At 33.2% G+C, this 17046-nt stretch overlaps 3 protein-coding genes across 3 annotated transcripts in view; all 3 read right to left on the bottom strand.

Annotated features, from left to right (window-relative positions):
* LOC127737801 (neuronal acetylcholine receptor subunit alpha-10-like) overlaps positions 1-17046 on the bottom strand; it is a 151292-nt gene that overhangs the window by 119903 nt on the left and 14343 nt on the right. The gene's annotated exons all lie outside the window — the stretch shown is intronic.
* The window catches only part of LOC127737803 (neuronal acetylcholine receptor subunit alpha-7-like), a 78158-nt gene that overhangs the window by 61015 nt on the left and 97 nt on the right, over positions 1-17046 (bottom strand). The gene's annotated exons all lie outside the window — the stretch shown is intronic.
* LOC127699270 (neuronal acetylcholine receptor subunit alpha-7-like) lies at positions 14287-17007 on the bottom strand. Its single transcript, XM_052203020.1, has 2 exons — positions 15928-17007; positions 14287-14295 (listed from the first exon to the last, which is right to left on the bottom strand). Exons 1-2 carry the CDS (start codon positions 16966-16968, stop codon positions 14287-14289), a joined length of 1050 nt encoding a protein of 349 aa, XP_052058980.1. The 5' UTR covers positions 16969-17007.

The following is a 17046-nucleotide window of genomic DNA, read 5'->3' as shown; positions in this document are numbered from 1 at the left end:
CAATATTCAAATCAAATTAGCCAATAAAAGGAGAATACAGTTAATTACAAAGACATAAAAGGTAGAAAAAACAGTATTTTGACTTTGTTTACAAATACCCACTTCACTTCACAAATCTGCAGTTGCGTCATAAAAAAATATTCTCTTACAAATTCGGAAAATAATATAACGAAAAATAAAAATAAAATCTGATAGTATGTTGTTAGGTATATCATTGGAGACTCTTGACACTTTTCCGGTTTATTATTCCAATCCTTTCCAAAAAATGGAAAAAGCTTTCACCTTACGACCTTTAAGCAGCAGATGTCTCATTGTTTCAATTCGAAATTTCTGTTATATAACATTTCCTACCTTGTCCCGATTTTCATTTTCAAATATTCCATTAATTATAATAATGAGGGGTATTGGATAGCTTACAAACCTTAAACAACCTCCTTTAAAAAAGAGGCTAGAGATAACTCAAAAGTCGAAGAGAAGCTGTCATGGCAAAAAACGAATTCAGAAAAAAGTCCAAACACACTACTTAGAAAACTAAAGAAACACAAACCCCAACAACAACTGAGGATTATCTCCGGTATACATGCAGGGAAAGTTGATCCTTCTCTATTAGTGGCACACGTCGTGTAACACATGTGCGGCATGTGGTCTCTAGTGCGAAATTGGCTCATTGGCAATCATACCATATATCGTTTTTTTTTTTATTTTTTTAAATTAAATGTTGGTAAGAAAATGACGTAATTCTATTTGAAATAGATAACGCATGAAAATGTATTTACTGAACAGGCATCTCTGTGGTCAGATGAAAAATCATTAGAGGCATAAGTGGAATAACGGTTTGGTTCAAATTGAGTTCCATCTGACTTGAAAAGTGGAATGCGTCAGGATATACATGTAGCCCTAATACCATACAAGCGAATGAAGACATTTTTGGAAAAGAACAGTACTTTACGATTATCCGATGTCCAAGGAATAGCAAAAACATACAAATTATAAATAACATCAGCAACAAAGATGGCCGGGAGAATAAAAAAAAAATAACATCATTAAATTAAAGTCTTGTGTTTAAAAGAAATCCAAAATATATGTCCCTCCTTTGGATTCTTTTCTCTGTAATATATTTAGAGGTAATAAATCTATAAGACTTGACTTAAGAGACAAATAGTAACTATACAGGAGTATGTACAACAAAAAGAAAATTTAACAGTTAAAATGAAAAAAAAGGATTTTGTTCATGAAGATGAATATTTAGGAGCTAGCCCAGATTGAAAAGTGATTGATGAAAATTATAACCAGGGATTAATTGAAATTAAGAATGTTTTTAACTTCTTAACAACAAATACATCAACTTATTGAAGACAACATTTTCAGTAAAGTAAAGAACCTTTGACTTGACAAAACCTCAATTTCTCAGTTTAATTTTAATCACAACAATTGTTATATTAATACCTTTGACATCTGAATATTTGCAAATAACCACGAATAGATTGTGTTGTACGCACAACAAATCGATATGATATCAATATTGAGAGAATATGTAAAGACTCAATAAGATGACAACAACATATATATACACCTTTTCTTTTAAATATAATGCTACCAGAATCGAAACGTCTAATGCACAACGAATATCCTGGTATATGGATATACATTTTATAAAATTGATAATGTATTGTCATTGCATTGCATAGTCCAGAGAAATCAAATCGGAATGCTTATGCAACAAGAAATAATTGTAACAGGATGCTGTTACGAAGTCTCCCTGACAAAGCTCCCATAATTCGTCATTCCCATGGTCGCCTAACATTGGGTAAGTCGAGTACAAATTGGTTTGATCTAGTAAAGTGATATGCATAAGTGACGCCTAGGGATTGACCCTGTATGTCATTCAAATCTTCTTGAAATGACGAACAGGAATATATATGGTTTAGGGGATTTGATCTCGACCGTTTACAAGTTCTCAAAAGGGGTGGGGTTGTGATCCCAAGGGGACTCTCCCTTTATTTCGTTTGATTTGTTTGTTTGTCCCATACAAGGATATATATGGTTTAGGGGTGGGGATCTCAACTGTTTACAAGTTTTCAAAAAAAGGGAGGTGGGGATGACCCCCGTGGACTTCTCCTTTATTTCATTTGATTTGTTTTATTGTCCCTGCAAGAATATTTATGGTTTAGGGGTGGGGATCTCGACCGTTTACAAGTTCTCAAACAGGAGGGGGTGGGGGTGATCCCCAGGGACTCCCCCTAAATTTCATATGATTTGTTTTATTGTCCCGTACAAGCATATATATGGGTTGGGGTGGGGACCTCGACTGTTTACAAGTTTTCAAAAAGAAGGGGGTGGGGGACTTCCCCTATAATTCATTTGTTTTATTTTATTGTCCCATACAAGAATATATATGGTTTCGGGTTGGGGACCTCGACTGTTTACAAAGTTTTCAAAAAGATGGGGGTTGGGGTGACCCCCGTGTACTTCCCCTATATTTCATTTGATTTGTTTTATTGTCCCATACAAGAATATATATGGTTTCGGGGTGGAAATCTCGACCGTTTACAAGTTGTTTTTTTTTTTTAAAAGGGGGTGGGGTTGACCCCCGTGGTCTTCCCCTATATTTCATTTGATTTTTTTATTGTCCCTTACAAGAATATATGTGGTTTAAGGGTAGGGATCGCGACCGTTTACAAGTTCTCATTCAGGAGGGGGTGGGGTGACCCCCAGGGACTCCCCCTATATTCCGTTTGATTTGTTTTATTGTCCCATACATGAATATATATGGTTTAGGGGTGGGGATCTCGACCGTTTACAAGATAAAAGCACATTCTCAAATTGAAGGGGGATGGGGGTGACCTCCAGGGACTCACCCTATAATTTATTTGATTTGTTTGATTGTCCTGTGATCATTACTGAAGACCGCGTGTGTCTATCACTTACTGTTTTCAAGTTATAGTCATTTGAAAATTTAAAAAAATAAAATCCCATAGGGTTCTATAGTAAACCCCTCCCTTCTTTATGCCCCAAAAAATACCCCTAAATAGACCCCAGTGCACAAACGAAAGATGGATGGCTCCCCTAGACATGTTAGTCTCATATTTTATGAAACCCTAAGTAAATCTGACAAGCGGTTTTGGAGAACCGCTGCGGACAAGTTCATCTTTAAAGCGGCGGAAGAAAAAGAAGAAGAAGAAGAAAAATAATAAGAACTGAGCAAAAACAATAAGTCTCCAAACTTTGTTTGGGAGACTTAATTAATGATATAAAATATGATTGAAAGGATGATATTAATGAAATGGACCATCTGGAATTATATTAGAAGACTATGTGAACTCATCCTTGAAATTCAGAGTTATTTAACAATAAATCAATGGATTTGAAACTTGATATTTGATGATTTTAAGGCATATTTTAGAACGTGTGTTTTCTATACAAATGTTCGCCTATTTTGAAAGAATTCAATCAGTGATATATCAGATACTCAAGGAGATAAATGCATCATGTTTTCGATTTTCAGTTATGGTTTAACGAGCTAAATTTGTATGCCAAATGTTACCAAGTTTATCATTTTAAGATATGAATAGTATTTTGCTGCAACAGAACTTTTTAATTTTCATTGACTGATCTATTAAGAATCGACATGAAAGTTGTTAAAATCCCTTTTCTTAAACAAGAAACTTTATTTCTATCGCTGAATATAAAAAAAAATACCTCTTGCGTCCATTTAAAGAATGACTGTAATATTTTTTCTGTCTATGAAGAAATAACATCAATAATGTGGTGCACACTGAATAACCTGCGTAGCGGGTTATTTTAAAGTGTGCACCACATTTTTTTTTATGTTATTTAGAATAGACAGAAAAAATATTACAGTCATTCCTTATAATTTAATTCTAAATTCCATTTTAAAACGGAGTAAATCATGAAAAAACGTTGAAGACGTCACGGTCAAATGACAAAATTATGTCTATGAGCTGATAAACAAAACACCGTCAGCCAATCAGAAGACGCGTTACATCCAAAATTAAATTATGCATGAATAAATTCAGATGATGGAAAAAAGTATCTTAAAATGCGAAAAAAGAGAACAAAGTAAATATAACTCTTACATGTTTACGTTTTATTTTAAATGTTTTATGTATTGAAGTTAGAAAAATATGTTGGCAACATAATTCATCCAATTTTTACAAACAGCAAAACAAAATGCTTTCGAAAGAGATCTGACTTTGTTACACTTTTTTTCCTTAAAAAATTCATTTTTGTATGAATCTCATTCTTTAGTGTCGGGTAGGTGTAATTAAGCACCTGGAATTAATCCGAGCTCACGAAAAGTACTTGGTTTTGCACAACTTGAGTGTTAACACTTCACTATGGCATTAACTTCTGTTTGTTGTGTAGTGAAGTGGAAAGTAAGAATAAGCATACTATTACATACATTTTTATAACAATTACAGATTCTTAACTTTTATTTTTATTAAGTGATGCTACATTTAGATTTTATGATTGTTTGAATGAGATATCATATCATTTGCTTCCAAAAGCACTTGCAAGTATGTGTGTTGTGGTTTCATGACGACTTAAAAAATTCACTCATTGACCTTAAATTTACATATTCATGTCTTGAATTTTGTTGACAAGTATTCATATCGTAAATAAATAAATCAAAGAATTTCAGATGAATGCAGTTTTTTTAAATTATTTGAGAATTACATCTTAAATTGCTTTTGTATATTCTATAAAGTTGATAAAGCGCTTCAAATTATTGTTGAAGACATTTTGATACAATACTGCAAATTTCATTATTTATTTTGTTAACTTTTGCATTAACGGCCGTACCTAGGGTTAAAGTCATATGATACTTTAAATTTCAAAACAAAAAGTTAAATATGTTTTTTTATACTTGAATGACAACGTTTTACTATAAAACAAGTTTGCGTGGACTTTCTTGTAAAATAAAATCATTTATCATATCAAAATCTAAAGAAATGTAAGTGCTATTGAATTATTGTCTTCTCAAACTCAAATTCGGCGATATTTTTCCGTATGCAGTGACCAAATCTCGAGACCTATTGTTAGAATTTCGGCCAACGCATAGCGCAAGTGCGAGGGAAAACAGTGATGAAACTAGAATACCAATTCAGCAGTATTTGCTGATAACATCTACATCTGACTTTTAAGGAAGATGGTCAGGAGTAATTGATAAATTGCATATTAAACTTAGCAAAGTTCTCAAATTCATTGTCTGTGTCTGACACAACTTAATCAGGCAAACTAGACAAAGTAATGCCCCCTTACTCCACTCTGAAGTAACTGTATTATAACAAAGTCAATGTAGGACTTTCTTTGAGATATTATTGTGTCTGGGAGACACAAATGATGCCCCTGCAGATGCATAGTGCTATTTTAAAATACACAAAGATGAGCATGGGAGCACATATGTCTATGGTTCACTGTAGGAGGAGTTATCCGGAAACGCTATGCACCTCTTATGCAAGTTTATGCTCCAAAAAAAAACAAAGTTCAACTATCTCCCAAAAGAGCAAATATAAATAACAAGAGGCTCTCAAGAGCATGAATCGCTTACCTGTAATTGTTTGCTTAAATCTTTCATCAATGATTATTTTTGCTTTTTAATATATATTAATGAGTGGCTTAAAAATTCCATTGAAATGTTCTTTATATCTGTCATATTTTCTTCAAAAGCAAAGAAATACATTTTACCCCTATGTTCCATTTTAGCCATAGTGGCTATGTTTCTTGACGTACAAGAAAATAAAATACAAAATTTATACTAGATACTCTGAAACTCTTAAGCCCAAGTTTGGCTGAAATTGATTCATCATTTTCAAAGGAGAAGATTTTTTAAAGTAAGCAAACTAGATGAACAAATTGTGAAAAATTGTCTTTAAAGGGCAATAACTCCTTAAGGAAACATTTGACAATTTTGGTCATATAAACTTATTTGTAGATCTTACTTTCCTGAACATTTTTGCTGTTCACAGTTTATCTTTATCATTAATAATATTCAAGATAATAACCAAAAACTGCAAAATTCCTTAAAATTACCAATTTAGTGGCAGCAACTCAACAATGGACTGTTAGATTCATCTGAAAATTTCATGGCTGATAGAACTTGGCCTAATGAACATTTGAACCTCTCATCAGATTTGCCCTATTTGCTTAAGTGTTTGAGATATAAGCCAAAAACTGCATTTTACCCCTATGTTCTAATTTTAGCCATGGCGGCCATGTTTTTTGACGAAACAGAAAATAAAACACACTCATTATTGTAAATACCCTAAGGATCATTCAGCTTAAGTTTGGTTGGAATTGGTTCAGTGGTTTCAGAGGAGAAGATTTTTTAAAATAAGAAAACATGATAAACAAATTGTGTAAAATTGTCCTTAAAGGGCAATAACTCTTTAAGGGGTCAGTTAACAATTTTAGTCATATAACTTATTTGTAGATCTTACTTTGCTGAACATATTTGCTGTTCACAGTTTATCTTTATCATTAATACTATTCAAGATAATAACCCAAAACTGCCAAATTTCCTTAAAATTACCAATTTAGTGACAGCAACCCAACAATGGGTTATTAGATTCATCTGAAATTTTCAGGGCTGATAGAACTTTACCTAATGAACACTTTTACCGCGTGTCAGATTTGCTCTAACTGCTTTGGCTTTTGAGATATAAGCCAAAAACTGCATTTTACCCCTATGTTCTATTTTTAGCCATGGCGGCCATGTTTTTTTATGAAACAGAAAATACAACACAAACTTTATTCTAGATACCCTAAGGATCATTCAGCTTAAGTTTGGTTGGAATTGGTTCAGTAGTTTCAGAGGAGAAGATGTTTTAAATAGTTTACACCAGACGGACGACGACGACGACGACGACGGACGACGACGGACGCCAAGTGATGGCTAAAGCTCACCGTTCCTTCGGAACGGTGAGCAAAAAATTAAAACCCTGACCCTGACAGGGGTAAAACAATATGCCCCAACTTTTAGGTGCGGGGGGCATAAAAATGTGAATAAACGTGCACTGGAAGGTAAATAGTAATACTTGATTATTAAAGAACAAATTAAATGCACCAATCATATAGCAATGTTATGGCAAAGTTTAATCAACAAATGTGACCGCGTAGTAAATATAAAAAAAAGTTAACATCGCTTCATCAATTCACTTATTTTTCACGCACCACGAATCTGTGTTGATTGTTTAGCAATGTCACACACCGGTTAACTTCGGCAAGAAAGTTAATTAATTAGCTTGAATCAACAATCACTAAAGGAAATATTATTTGTCGATAATGCATTATAGATTTGTAATAAATGTGTATAAACGTGCTTAGAGGACATTTTCTTAACCTTATATTTACTGCAGTTACGGACATCCGAAGATGACGGACGGAAATCAATAAAAAATAAGATTTTTAAAGTTCGTAAGAATTAAAATCATTTTTCTGAAAATTTATCGTCGTACATATAAAACTGGAAAACTAAAACAAAACTAGCACATATCAAGTACAGGAGTTATCGTTTAGTGAAGACATGTGTTCGTAACTGAAAATACACGCGTGATTTTCTTGTCCGCAACTGTTAAAATTTACGGAATCAAAAATTAGAAAATCGGAAATTTGGCAAATGTTTCTTTATTCAAAACATTTAAAAAAAATTATTTTACTCGGAAAATACACAAAAGCTACTTGTTTACCTTATTAATATGACACAATTTTGTCAATTCTGTTGTTTATCCTAAGTCGAAATATTGAGATAAATACATTTTTTTAAAAACTCAACAATTTAAATGAACATTTCAGATTTGCTGCATGCATTTTTATGGCCCCGCAACAAAGTTACGGAATCAAAAATTAGAAAATCGGAAATTCGGCAAATGTTTCTTTATTAAAAACATTTAAAAAAAAAGTATTTTACTCGAAAAAATACACAAAAGCTACTTGTTTACCTTATTAAATATGACACAATTTTGTCAATTCTGTTGTTTATCCTAAGTCGGAATATTGAGATAAATACATTTTTTTAAAAACTCAACAATTTAAATGAACATTTCAGATTTGCTGCATGCATTTTTATGGCCTCGCAACAAAGTAAAGGAATCAAAAATTAAATCAAAGTACTGAAGTACTGAACATCGGATGACCACAAGTTCTTGAGGATGGTCAAAAGCACTTGTCTCAGAAAAAAACAACATATCTCTTTACCTAAAACTGAGGTTAATGTACAGAGATATATTTTTTTCTGAGACAAGTTCGTGCGTGGATGATGAATAAATGACAGGAAATTCAACTTCACCGTAATAACTATTATATTGTAGTGATACAAATCAGTATACACTGAGTTGTTATTTATATTATATTAAAATAACAGTTACATATATATATGATTTGAATCCATTTGTATATCATTCTATTCTACTATTCTAAAAATAGTGCAATGCAAGTGCATGGTGGACACTTTTCTGTAAAAATTCGATTTTTCTAAGATTGGATACGAGTAGGCATTCATATTTTCCCGCAAAATCAATTACAGAGTTACCGGTCCTTGACGGTATTTTCACAAAACGTTCTTTGAGATATTCTTCCGCATGCTTTAACACAATTTTTTGGTACGTGTGCATTGATATTATCAATGATTTTTTACTTATATATATATATCTAACTACAAAACATTTTCATATTATTAATTTATGTTGTAAACAAAAATATTTTTATCAGTATTCATTGAAGAGATGTATTTATATCAAACGATAAGGAATGTTATTTTGCACTCGTTTATGTGCGCGTATTTATCATGTTTATAGATCGGTTACAAACCCAAAACTAATTTACATAATGGAAATCTAGGCGATAGCAATACATCGGGATGACCTCAAGGTCATCGCGATGTAAAAATCGGAAATTCGGCAAATGTTTCTTTATTAAAAACATTTAAAAAAAGTATTTTACTCGGAAAATACACAAAAACTACTTGTTTACCTTATTAAATATGACACAATTTTGTCAATTCTGTTGTTTATCCTAAGTCGAAATATTGAGATAAATACATTTTTTTTAAAACTCAACAATTTAAATGAACATTTCAGATTTGCTGCATGCATTTTTATGGCCCCGCAACAAAGTTACGGAATCAAAAATTAGAAAATCGGAAATTCGGCAAATGTTTCTTTATTAAAAACATTTAAAAAAAAGTATTTTACTCGGAAAATACACAAAAGCTACTTGTTTACCTTATTAAATATGACACAATTTTGTCAATTCTGTTGTTTATCCTAAGTCGAAATATTGAGATAAATACATTTTTTTAAAAACTCAACAATTTAAATGAACATTTCAGATTTGCTGCATGCATTTTTATGGCTCCGCAACAAAGTTGTCGGGGCCACATAGTTTTACCCTTGTCCGTCATTCCGTCATTCTGTCATTCCGTCATTCCGTCATTTCGTCATTCCGCAACAAACCATTATACGGACTTTTTTTCAAAACGCCTTCAGATATTTGGCTGATTTTTGGTATGTGAGTTAACCATGATGAGTTACAGATCAAGTTTAAGTTTCATTCCGCTCCGCTAATTTTTGCGGAAATAACGGGCTTTGGACTTTGATAAACTGTTGAAAATCACAGTTATACGGACTTTATTTCTAAACGCCTTCAGATATTGGGCTGATTTTTGGTACGTGAGTTAACAATGATGAGTGACAGATCAAGTTATGTTTCGTTTTGCTCCGCTAATTTTTGCCGAAATTACGGGGTTTGGACTTTGATAAATTCTTGAAAATCAGTTATACGGAAATTTTTTTCTAAACGCCTTCATATATTGGGCTGATTTTTGGTATGTGAGTGAACAATGATGAGTGACAGATCAAGTTTAAGTTTCGTTCCGCTCCGCTAATTTTTGCGGAAATTACGGGCTTTGGACTTTGATAAATTGTTGAAAATCACAGTTATACGGACTTTTTTTCTAAACGCTTTCAGATATTGGGCTGATTTTTGGTATGTGAGTTAACCATGATGAGTTACAGATCAAGTTTAAGTTTCATTCCGCTCCGCTAATTTTTGCCGAAATTACGGGCTTTGGACTTTGATAAATTGTTGAAAATCACAGTTATACAGACTTTTTTTCTAAACGCCTTCAGATATTGGGCTGATTTTTGGTATGTAAGTTAACCATGATGAGTTACAGATCAAGTTTAAGTTTAGTTCTGCTCCGCTGATTTTTGCCGAAATTAAGGGTTTAAGACTTTGAAAATTGTTGAAAATCACAGTTTTACGGACTTTTTTTCTATACGCCTTCAGATTTTGCGCTAATTTTTGATATGTGAGACTACCATGATGAGTTACAGATCAAGTTATGTTTCGTTCCGCTATGCTGATTTTCATGTCGTTTCAACACATCTTGTTAGATCTGCAGTACATCCACTTCCTGTTTGCTGATAGTTTGAAATTTAATTACTCATTGATCAAGGAAATTTTTCATCAAACTAGTATTGGTCTTGAAAGCTTGATACTATCCATGCATGTTTGTGTCCACATGTGTTGTTGAAATTGCAGATTTTTCAACTTTTTGAGACGGGGCCATTCGTGTCGTTCCGACACATCTAGTTTTCTTTTCTTCTCACCTATGTATCAATTCCAGTGTATGTTGTGACGGTAGACAGAATAAAACCTGTATACTTGACGAGTTAATCAAAGAGTTTACTCTACGAAGGATAATTGTTGATTGATTAACTTCTAGTAACAAATATTTCATGAATATGCAGTGAGAGAACACAATTAATCCAATACGCATATGTTCTGCAATGTGGGTCGACCGAGATGAGCGGGGGATAAAGAATACCACTGTTAATGTTAGATAGGGACAGAATTGCACATATGGATCGCTCAAAGTCTTGTTGATATGGTTCGTTTTGTGCAGAGAGAGAGAGAGTGACACTCTCCCTCCACGAATCATCTGATTTAACGTCCCTATATCGAATTGACGGGTCTGCGTTTTTATACATCCTGCATAGCAAAACGGACACCTATATAGTATAGATTTATTACCGAATTGGTGAAAATTAGGTGACCATATTAACATACCTCACTCAACCCTTGATTATCTGTTTGCTGTAGATTTTGTGTATTCAATTGAATAAATACCTATAATAATATCTTCAACAGATTAGTTATTTGCCTTTTAAAAGTAAAACAACAAAAATACCGAACTCCAAGGAAAATTGAAAACGGAAAGTCCTTTATCAAATGGCAAAATCAAAATCTCATCAACATTAAACGATTGGAAAACAACTGTTATACTTCCTGACTAGGTACAGGCATTAACTTATGTAGAAAATGGTAGATTAAACTTGGTTTTATTGCTAGCTAAACCTCTCACTTTTAAGACAGTCGCATAGAATTTCATTATATTGACAATGTGTGAGCTAAACAAACATACATAATAGGTAACTCGGACTTCTTTTAAACTGAGTTTTACTGTGCGTATTACTATGCGTTTCTTTATTCTACATTGGCTAGAGGTATAGGGGAGGGTTGAGATCTCCCAAAACATGTTTAACCCCGCCGCATTTTTGCGCCTGTCCCAAGTCAGGAGCCTCTGGTCTTTGTTAGTCTTGTATGTTTTTTAATTTTAGTTCATTTATATGTTTTGGAGTTTAGTGTGACGTCCATTTTCACTAAACTAGTACACAATTTCATTAAGGGGCCAGCTGAGGACCACCTCCGGGTGCGGGATTTTCTCGCTGCGTTGAAGACCCATTGGTGGCCGTCGACTGTTGTCTGCTCTTTGGTCGGGTTGTTGTCTCTTTGACATATTCCCCATTTCCATTCTCAATTTCATAAAAGGTAAAAATGTCAAAGATTGGGGTACAGCAGTCAACATTGTATTATAATCTTAATCACTTAAAAAACAAATAACTATTTCAACAAAGGAAACAAAATGGCATATAGACACTCTATAGGCAAAGTACATAAGAAAAATTGAAAGACAAGAATACAAAAATTACCATAGGACAATAACACAATGGCGGGATATATAAATACCGATTCACGCCAAAAGTATATTCCCCAAAAAAGAACTAAACATTAAAGGTTAAAAATATACAAAGACAAAAAAAAAAAACCACTAAGATGATAAACAACGTCATTAGAAATAAGATGTGGTATGAGTGCCAATGAGACAACTCTCCATCCAAGTCACAATGTGTAAAAAGTCAACAATTATGGTCAAAGTTGGCCTTCAACACGGAGCCTTGGCTCACACCGAACAGCAAGCTATAAAGGGCCCCAAAATGACTAGTGTAAAACAATTCAAACAGGAAAACCAACGGTCTAATCTATATAAAAAACGAGAAACGAGAAACACTTATGAACCACACCAACAAATCATACCTAGAATCTATACTTCAAGACCAACGTGTATTAATTGTGAAGTTGATACGGAATATTTATCAACAAGGTATAGGTATCTTCCGATGCACTCTTTTAGAAAAAGGACGAGACGCTCCTTGACATAACCCTGGTTCATTAACTTTCTGCTCAGACACTGTTGACGTTTTATAAAGTTTGAGTAGTAGCTGCAAGCTCTGGAATACTGAATGAGTCGGGAAATGTATATCCCATATGCAGGTGAAGTTAGTATATTGCTGCTAAGGTGGGGGGATTTATAATTTCAAAATTATAATCGTCTCGTTTGTCATATATTCTGGTACGGAGATGACCGCTTATGTCAAATTTGAGGTATAAGTCTAAAATATGTCTATTGTTTCTTTAATTTCTAGTCCCGGATAATATATTAATACAAGCAAATCAGAAAAGTTTGAATTGTCTGAATGATCTGGCTTCTTTGATCTTCTTGTTTTTGATAAGTGTCTGCAGGCGGAAACCCAGTTGAAATAGAACAAAAGAATCGAAGCTCTTTGTTAGAGAAGGCGATAAATGCTTACTGTAATGTTTACTGTAGTAACTCAAATTTTAAAAGTTAATAGAAACAAATAAAATGACAGTTTTTGGCTAAATTACGGAATATTTTATCATAAAAACACAATTTGCATAAGTTTTCAATTTATCTATTACATAATTAAGCAGAACAATTAGTATCAGGTCGACGACATGGGTGTCTATTAAGTTGGATCTTAAAAATGCATAACCTCCGATTTTTCAAAAAAAATTACCACGGACAGAGAACATATCAATCTATTTGTTCCTTAATTTTCGTTTCTGCCCTTCCATTATGTGACTCAAGAAAAAATTCCAAAAAATGGGTAACAATTGCGTCGAAAAGAGAAAATCGAGCGCACCTTTTTATGTTAGGGCGTGTTTGAGTTGAATACTTTGTCTTGAAAACGTAAAAAGCAAAAGTATTTGATACATCATCTCGCTTCAGATTCTATCATTTTTATATATCAAGGCTACAGGTTGACTTTATAACATCAAAAATTCACAGTACTAAAAAAATGAAATATATAGGTCAAGTGAAATACCTTTCTAATGAATCACAAAAACAGAGTAGGTGTGTTCGAATAGCAAATTTTTACTAAAAGTACTTGACGACAGACTTTTAAGTTGGATCTTAAAAATGCGTATCTTCCAAAAAACTTCATTTTTTGTGTGTGATATCTAGGGTTTATAGTCTTCAACCACTGAAATTTTTTAGTCTGCCCTTCCACGAAATATTAAATTAAAATTTTTTTTAAATGTTTATGAATTTTCGAAAATTCCACCTGACAACCGATCAGACAATAGTTTTAAGTTGACTGAATGCAGACAAGTACATTAACTGATGCTCATTAGCTAGTAGATACATTTGTCTTTTAAAATACAACTGGCATATAAGGATCGTAATGGTGCTATGCGGATAAACTTATCGGTTTCCAAGAGCTAAATTGGCAGCGCGTCATCCCTACAATGGCTTCCATTTTTACGATTGTAAAAATGAACTGGCGTAATGGGGAGATAATTTTGACGAAGTAGAATCCTGACTGTCTGAAGGAACTCCGACTCATATGTTGTCAATAAGAAACTCCAGCATACTGATTACTTGTTCCTCTGTATAGCATGTTTTACCTTTTTGTTCACTATCCCAAATCAATAAATGTATAGCGTATGCTACCATTTTAATATCGATTGTGTCGTTTAGACGTGTTTTCAATTTCACACGGGAAATGGTGGTAAACAGGGTTGAGTTCTTCACATTGTTTAAGAATCCAGTCGGCAATGTACCGTTGTTTGTACAGAATTTTATGAAGCTTCGGTATCAATAACAAGCAAGGTAAGTATTCAGGTTTGCTGTTCAATGTAATGTTCATTGAAGCCATGAAGGACTTGTGATTCGCCAAAGTCTCATCCTTGTCAAATGATATGTTTTTGTATGTGGGATTACCTGAGTGCTCATTTATCCCTAATTCTTTTACACTCGTAGTAATCCGATTTACATACAAAAACAATATTATCATTACGTTATCTATAGCGGATTATTATTATTCTCTTTAAAATTCGAATGATCCCTCTTTTATTTTTCAAAATGCGTGTATATGGCCTTTGTATCGTTTTGTGAGACTTATTTTCGTATTTATTACCGTATGGCAATACCTGTATGATATTCAAAGGAATTTGATAATATGATTTTAAAATTAATTCAATCAATGGCAGTTATTTTATATAAACCGCTAAGCTTTATTTATTTATAATAACAATGATTTTCAAAATGTTTATGGTATTTCACGACGTATGAATTATTTAAAAAGGTTCATGTCGAACCGAAAACCTCTGCACGAGATACGTTCCAATGTTGCCCCCTTTCGAGGTATACGTGTTTTAACACAAAAAAAATCTTAAGAATGATTCTACCTCTTGCGTACCTTCCGAACACTTTTTTTCACTTGTTCTTCGTCTGACATCTTGAGAAAACCGTGACTGCAGTTAAGGACATCAATTTAACACCACTGCTTATTCGTTCATTTTTTTTTCTTTATAAATACTAAAAATTTGATATAATGCAGCTAAATTGCGTTTTTAGCCTTTTAAAATGATTGTATGGTATGATTGTCAATGAGACAATATCCATAGACCAAAAGACAAAGATGTGATCAATTACAGGTCACCTTACGGCCTTACACTGATTTACACTATGAATAAAACCCGTACAGTAAGCTATAAAACACTGGTATGATGAATTGTGAAAATCAACGACCTGATCTAAACTAAGATGTTTGCTCTTATGGTTTTTTTTTTTTAATTTATGGCGTATTTATTGTTGAGATAACTTCTCTTACTTGTGATAAATCATTCTCACACATTTAGGCTAGTTTGTGTATTCGTTTATTAATAAGACGCACACCACCTATTCTTGGTCCCCACTGCTTTCGATGTTAATGTTTTTCAATTTAAAGACATTTGAGAGCGGGATGTCAATATACTGTTATTTACATGGTTACCGGTACTTTGGATATACCAAAACAGGTACTACATATTTGAGAACGGGCAATATATGCCATCCTTTTTGAATTTCATTCATACATTTTTGTATGATTCAAAATTTTCAGTCAAGGCGTTGGTGGTTTTACATCTTACAAAGTCTACCCGAATTATTTGCTTTATACATATTTTATTTCCTACCATGTTAACTAAGTTGAACATATGATGTGTCCCGTGGTTGTCTAAATGTTAGTACTGTTTTTACACGCGTCAGTATGATTGTCGGGCTAAATTATGACAGTAAATGTTTGATTTCTTTGCCAGATTTATTTATTTATATTACTCCATGGTTTGTTCTTCAATTCAATTCAACAATATCTATCATACAGTTCTTACTAAAGTCAGGTTATTATCTTACTTTCAATTGATCAGTACAAATATTGCATACAGTGAAATAGAAACTCCGATATTGATAAACAAAACAACTCGTAAAATGCAGTTTACCCTTTCATCAAAATGCGTCCATGTTATTGCATGTTCCTCATTGTCTTCTTTTTCAGGATTTTTAAACACATTTTGTAAATAAAGAAGTGGTGTTAACACAATTTGCAGGAACAAGGGCGGTTTCTTGTTTTCCGATTTATTTTGAAAATAAATGCTAACAGCAACAATTAACGTCGAAAATCCACTGATTAAAATTTGCGAAGCAATAATTAATGTAAAATATGAAACTGTAAGTGAAGAAACGGGCATTGACTGTGCAACAAGTGTCAGAAAAACAATAACTGTTAAAAACTGTGCCATACAAAATCCTAATTTTTCTCCACATTCCGTCGGGATGATAACAGAGAGTGTGTTCAGAAACATAAGGATAATAAATGGAAAACCCGTGGTCAACAGGTGGTAAGAAGATCTCCTCTTCAATGTAATCAAATATTTAATTCCAGTATAAAATGTTGTGTTATCGAGATAATCCGTATAGTTATATGAAAATAATGTTAAGTTAGTAACTTTCCATTCTCCATTTTCTAGAAAATGACTTTCAGAAAAATCGATTCCAGGATTTCCAGGATTTAAAACAAAATCTTTACTATTGTGGTACCAGGATTCTATTCGTATGCTGCACACTTGAATGTCAAAGGGATATTTTGAAATATCCACAGAGCATGACGTCATCAATTCTGTTGACGGATACCACGTCATATGTCCATCTGATAATGCATTCACATATTCATTTTCCTCCAAACGACTAACGCGCATATCCTTGAGAGCATTTACGACAAAAACATCAGGTACCCACAGGTCTCTAACTTTGACTGTCATTTCTTTTACAGATTTATATTTCGTGTTGTCCCATTTGAATATAACATCCTGCCAACTAATAATCCAAAATACCGACATCGATAGAACTTGATGTTTCTCATCCAAACCACTGAGAGCCATAACATACAAAGTAGCGTTCACCACAAGAGACACATTACTAGCAGATTTCGGAACGGCATCAACATTGTACTTCTCCAGCATTTTTTGTTTAACTTCTCTCATGTCATCATAATATTCATATCCATTTAAAATTGTTAGAATTGAAAACAGCACAAATAATTTTAAACCTGACCCCATCTT

Source organism: Mytilus californianus, unplaced genomic scaffold, assembly GCF_021869535.1.
Source record: "Mytilus californianus isolate M0D057914Y unplaced genomic scaffold, xbMytCali1.0.p SCAF_4, whole genome shotgun sequence".
In the NCBI taxonomy this organism is placed as follows: Eukaryota; Metazoa; Mollusca; class Bivalvia; order Mytilida; family Mytilidae; genus Mytilus; species Mytilus californianus.
Note: the sequence above shows the minus strand (reverse complement) of the source record. Positions and strands in the feature narration are given on the sequence as shown.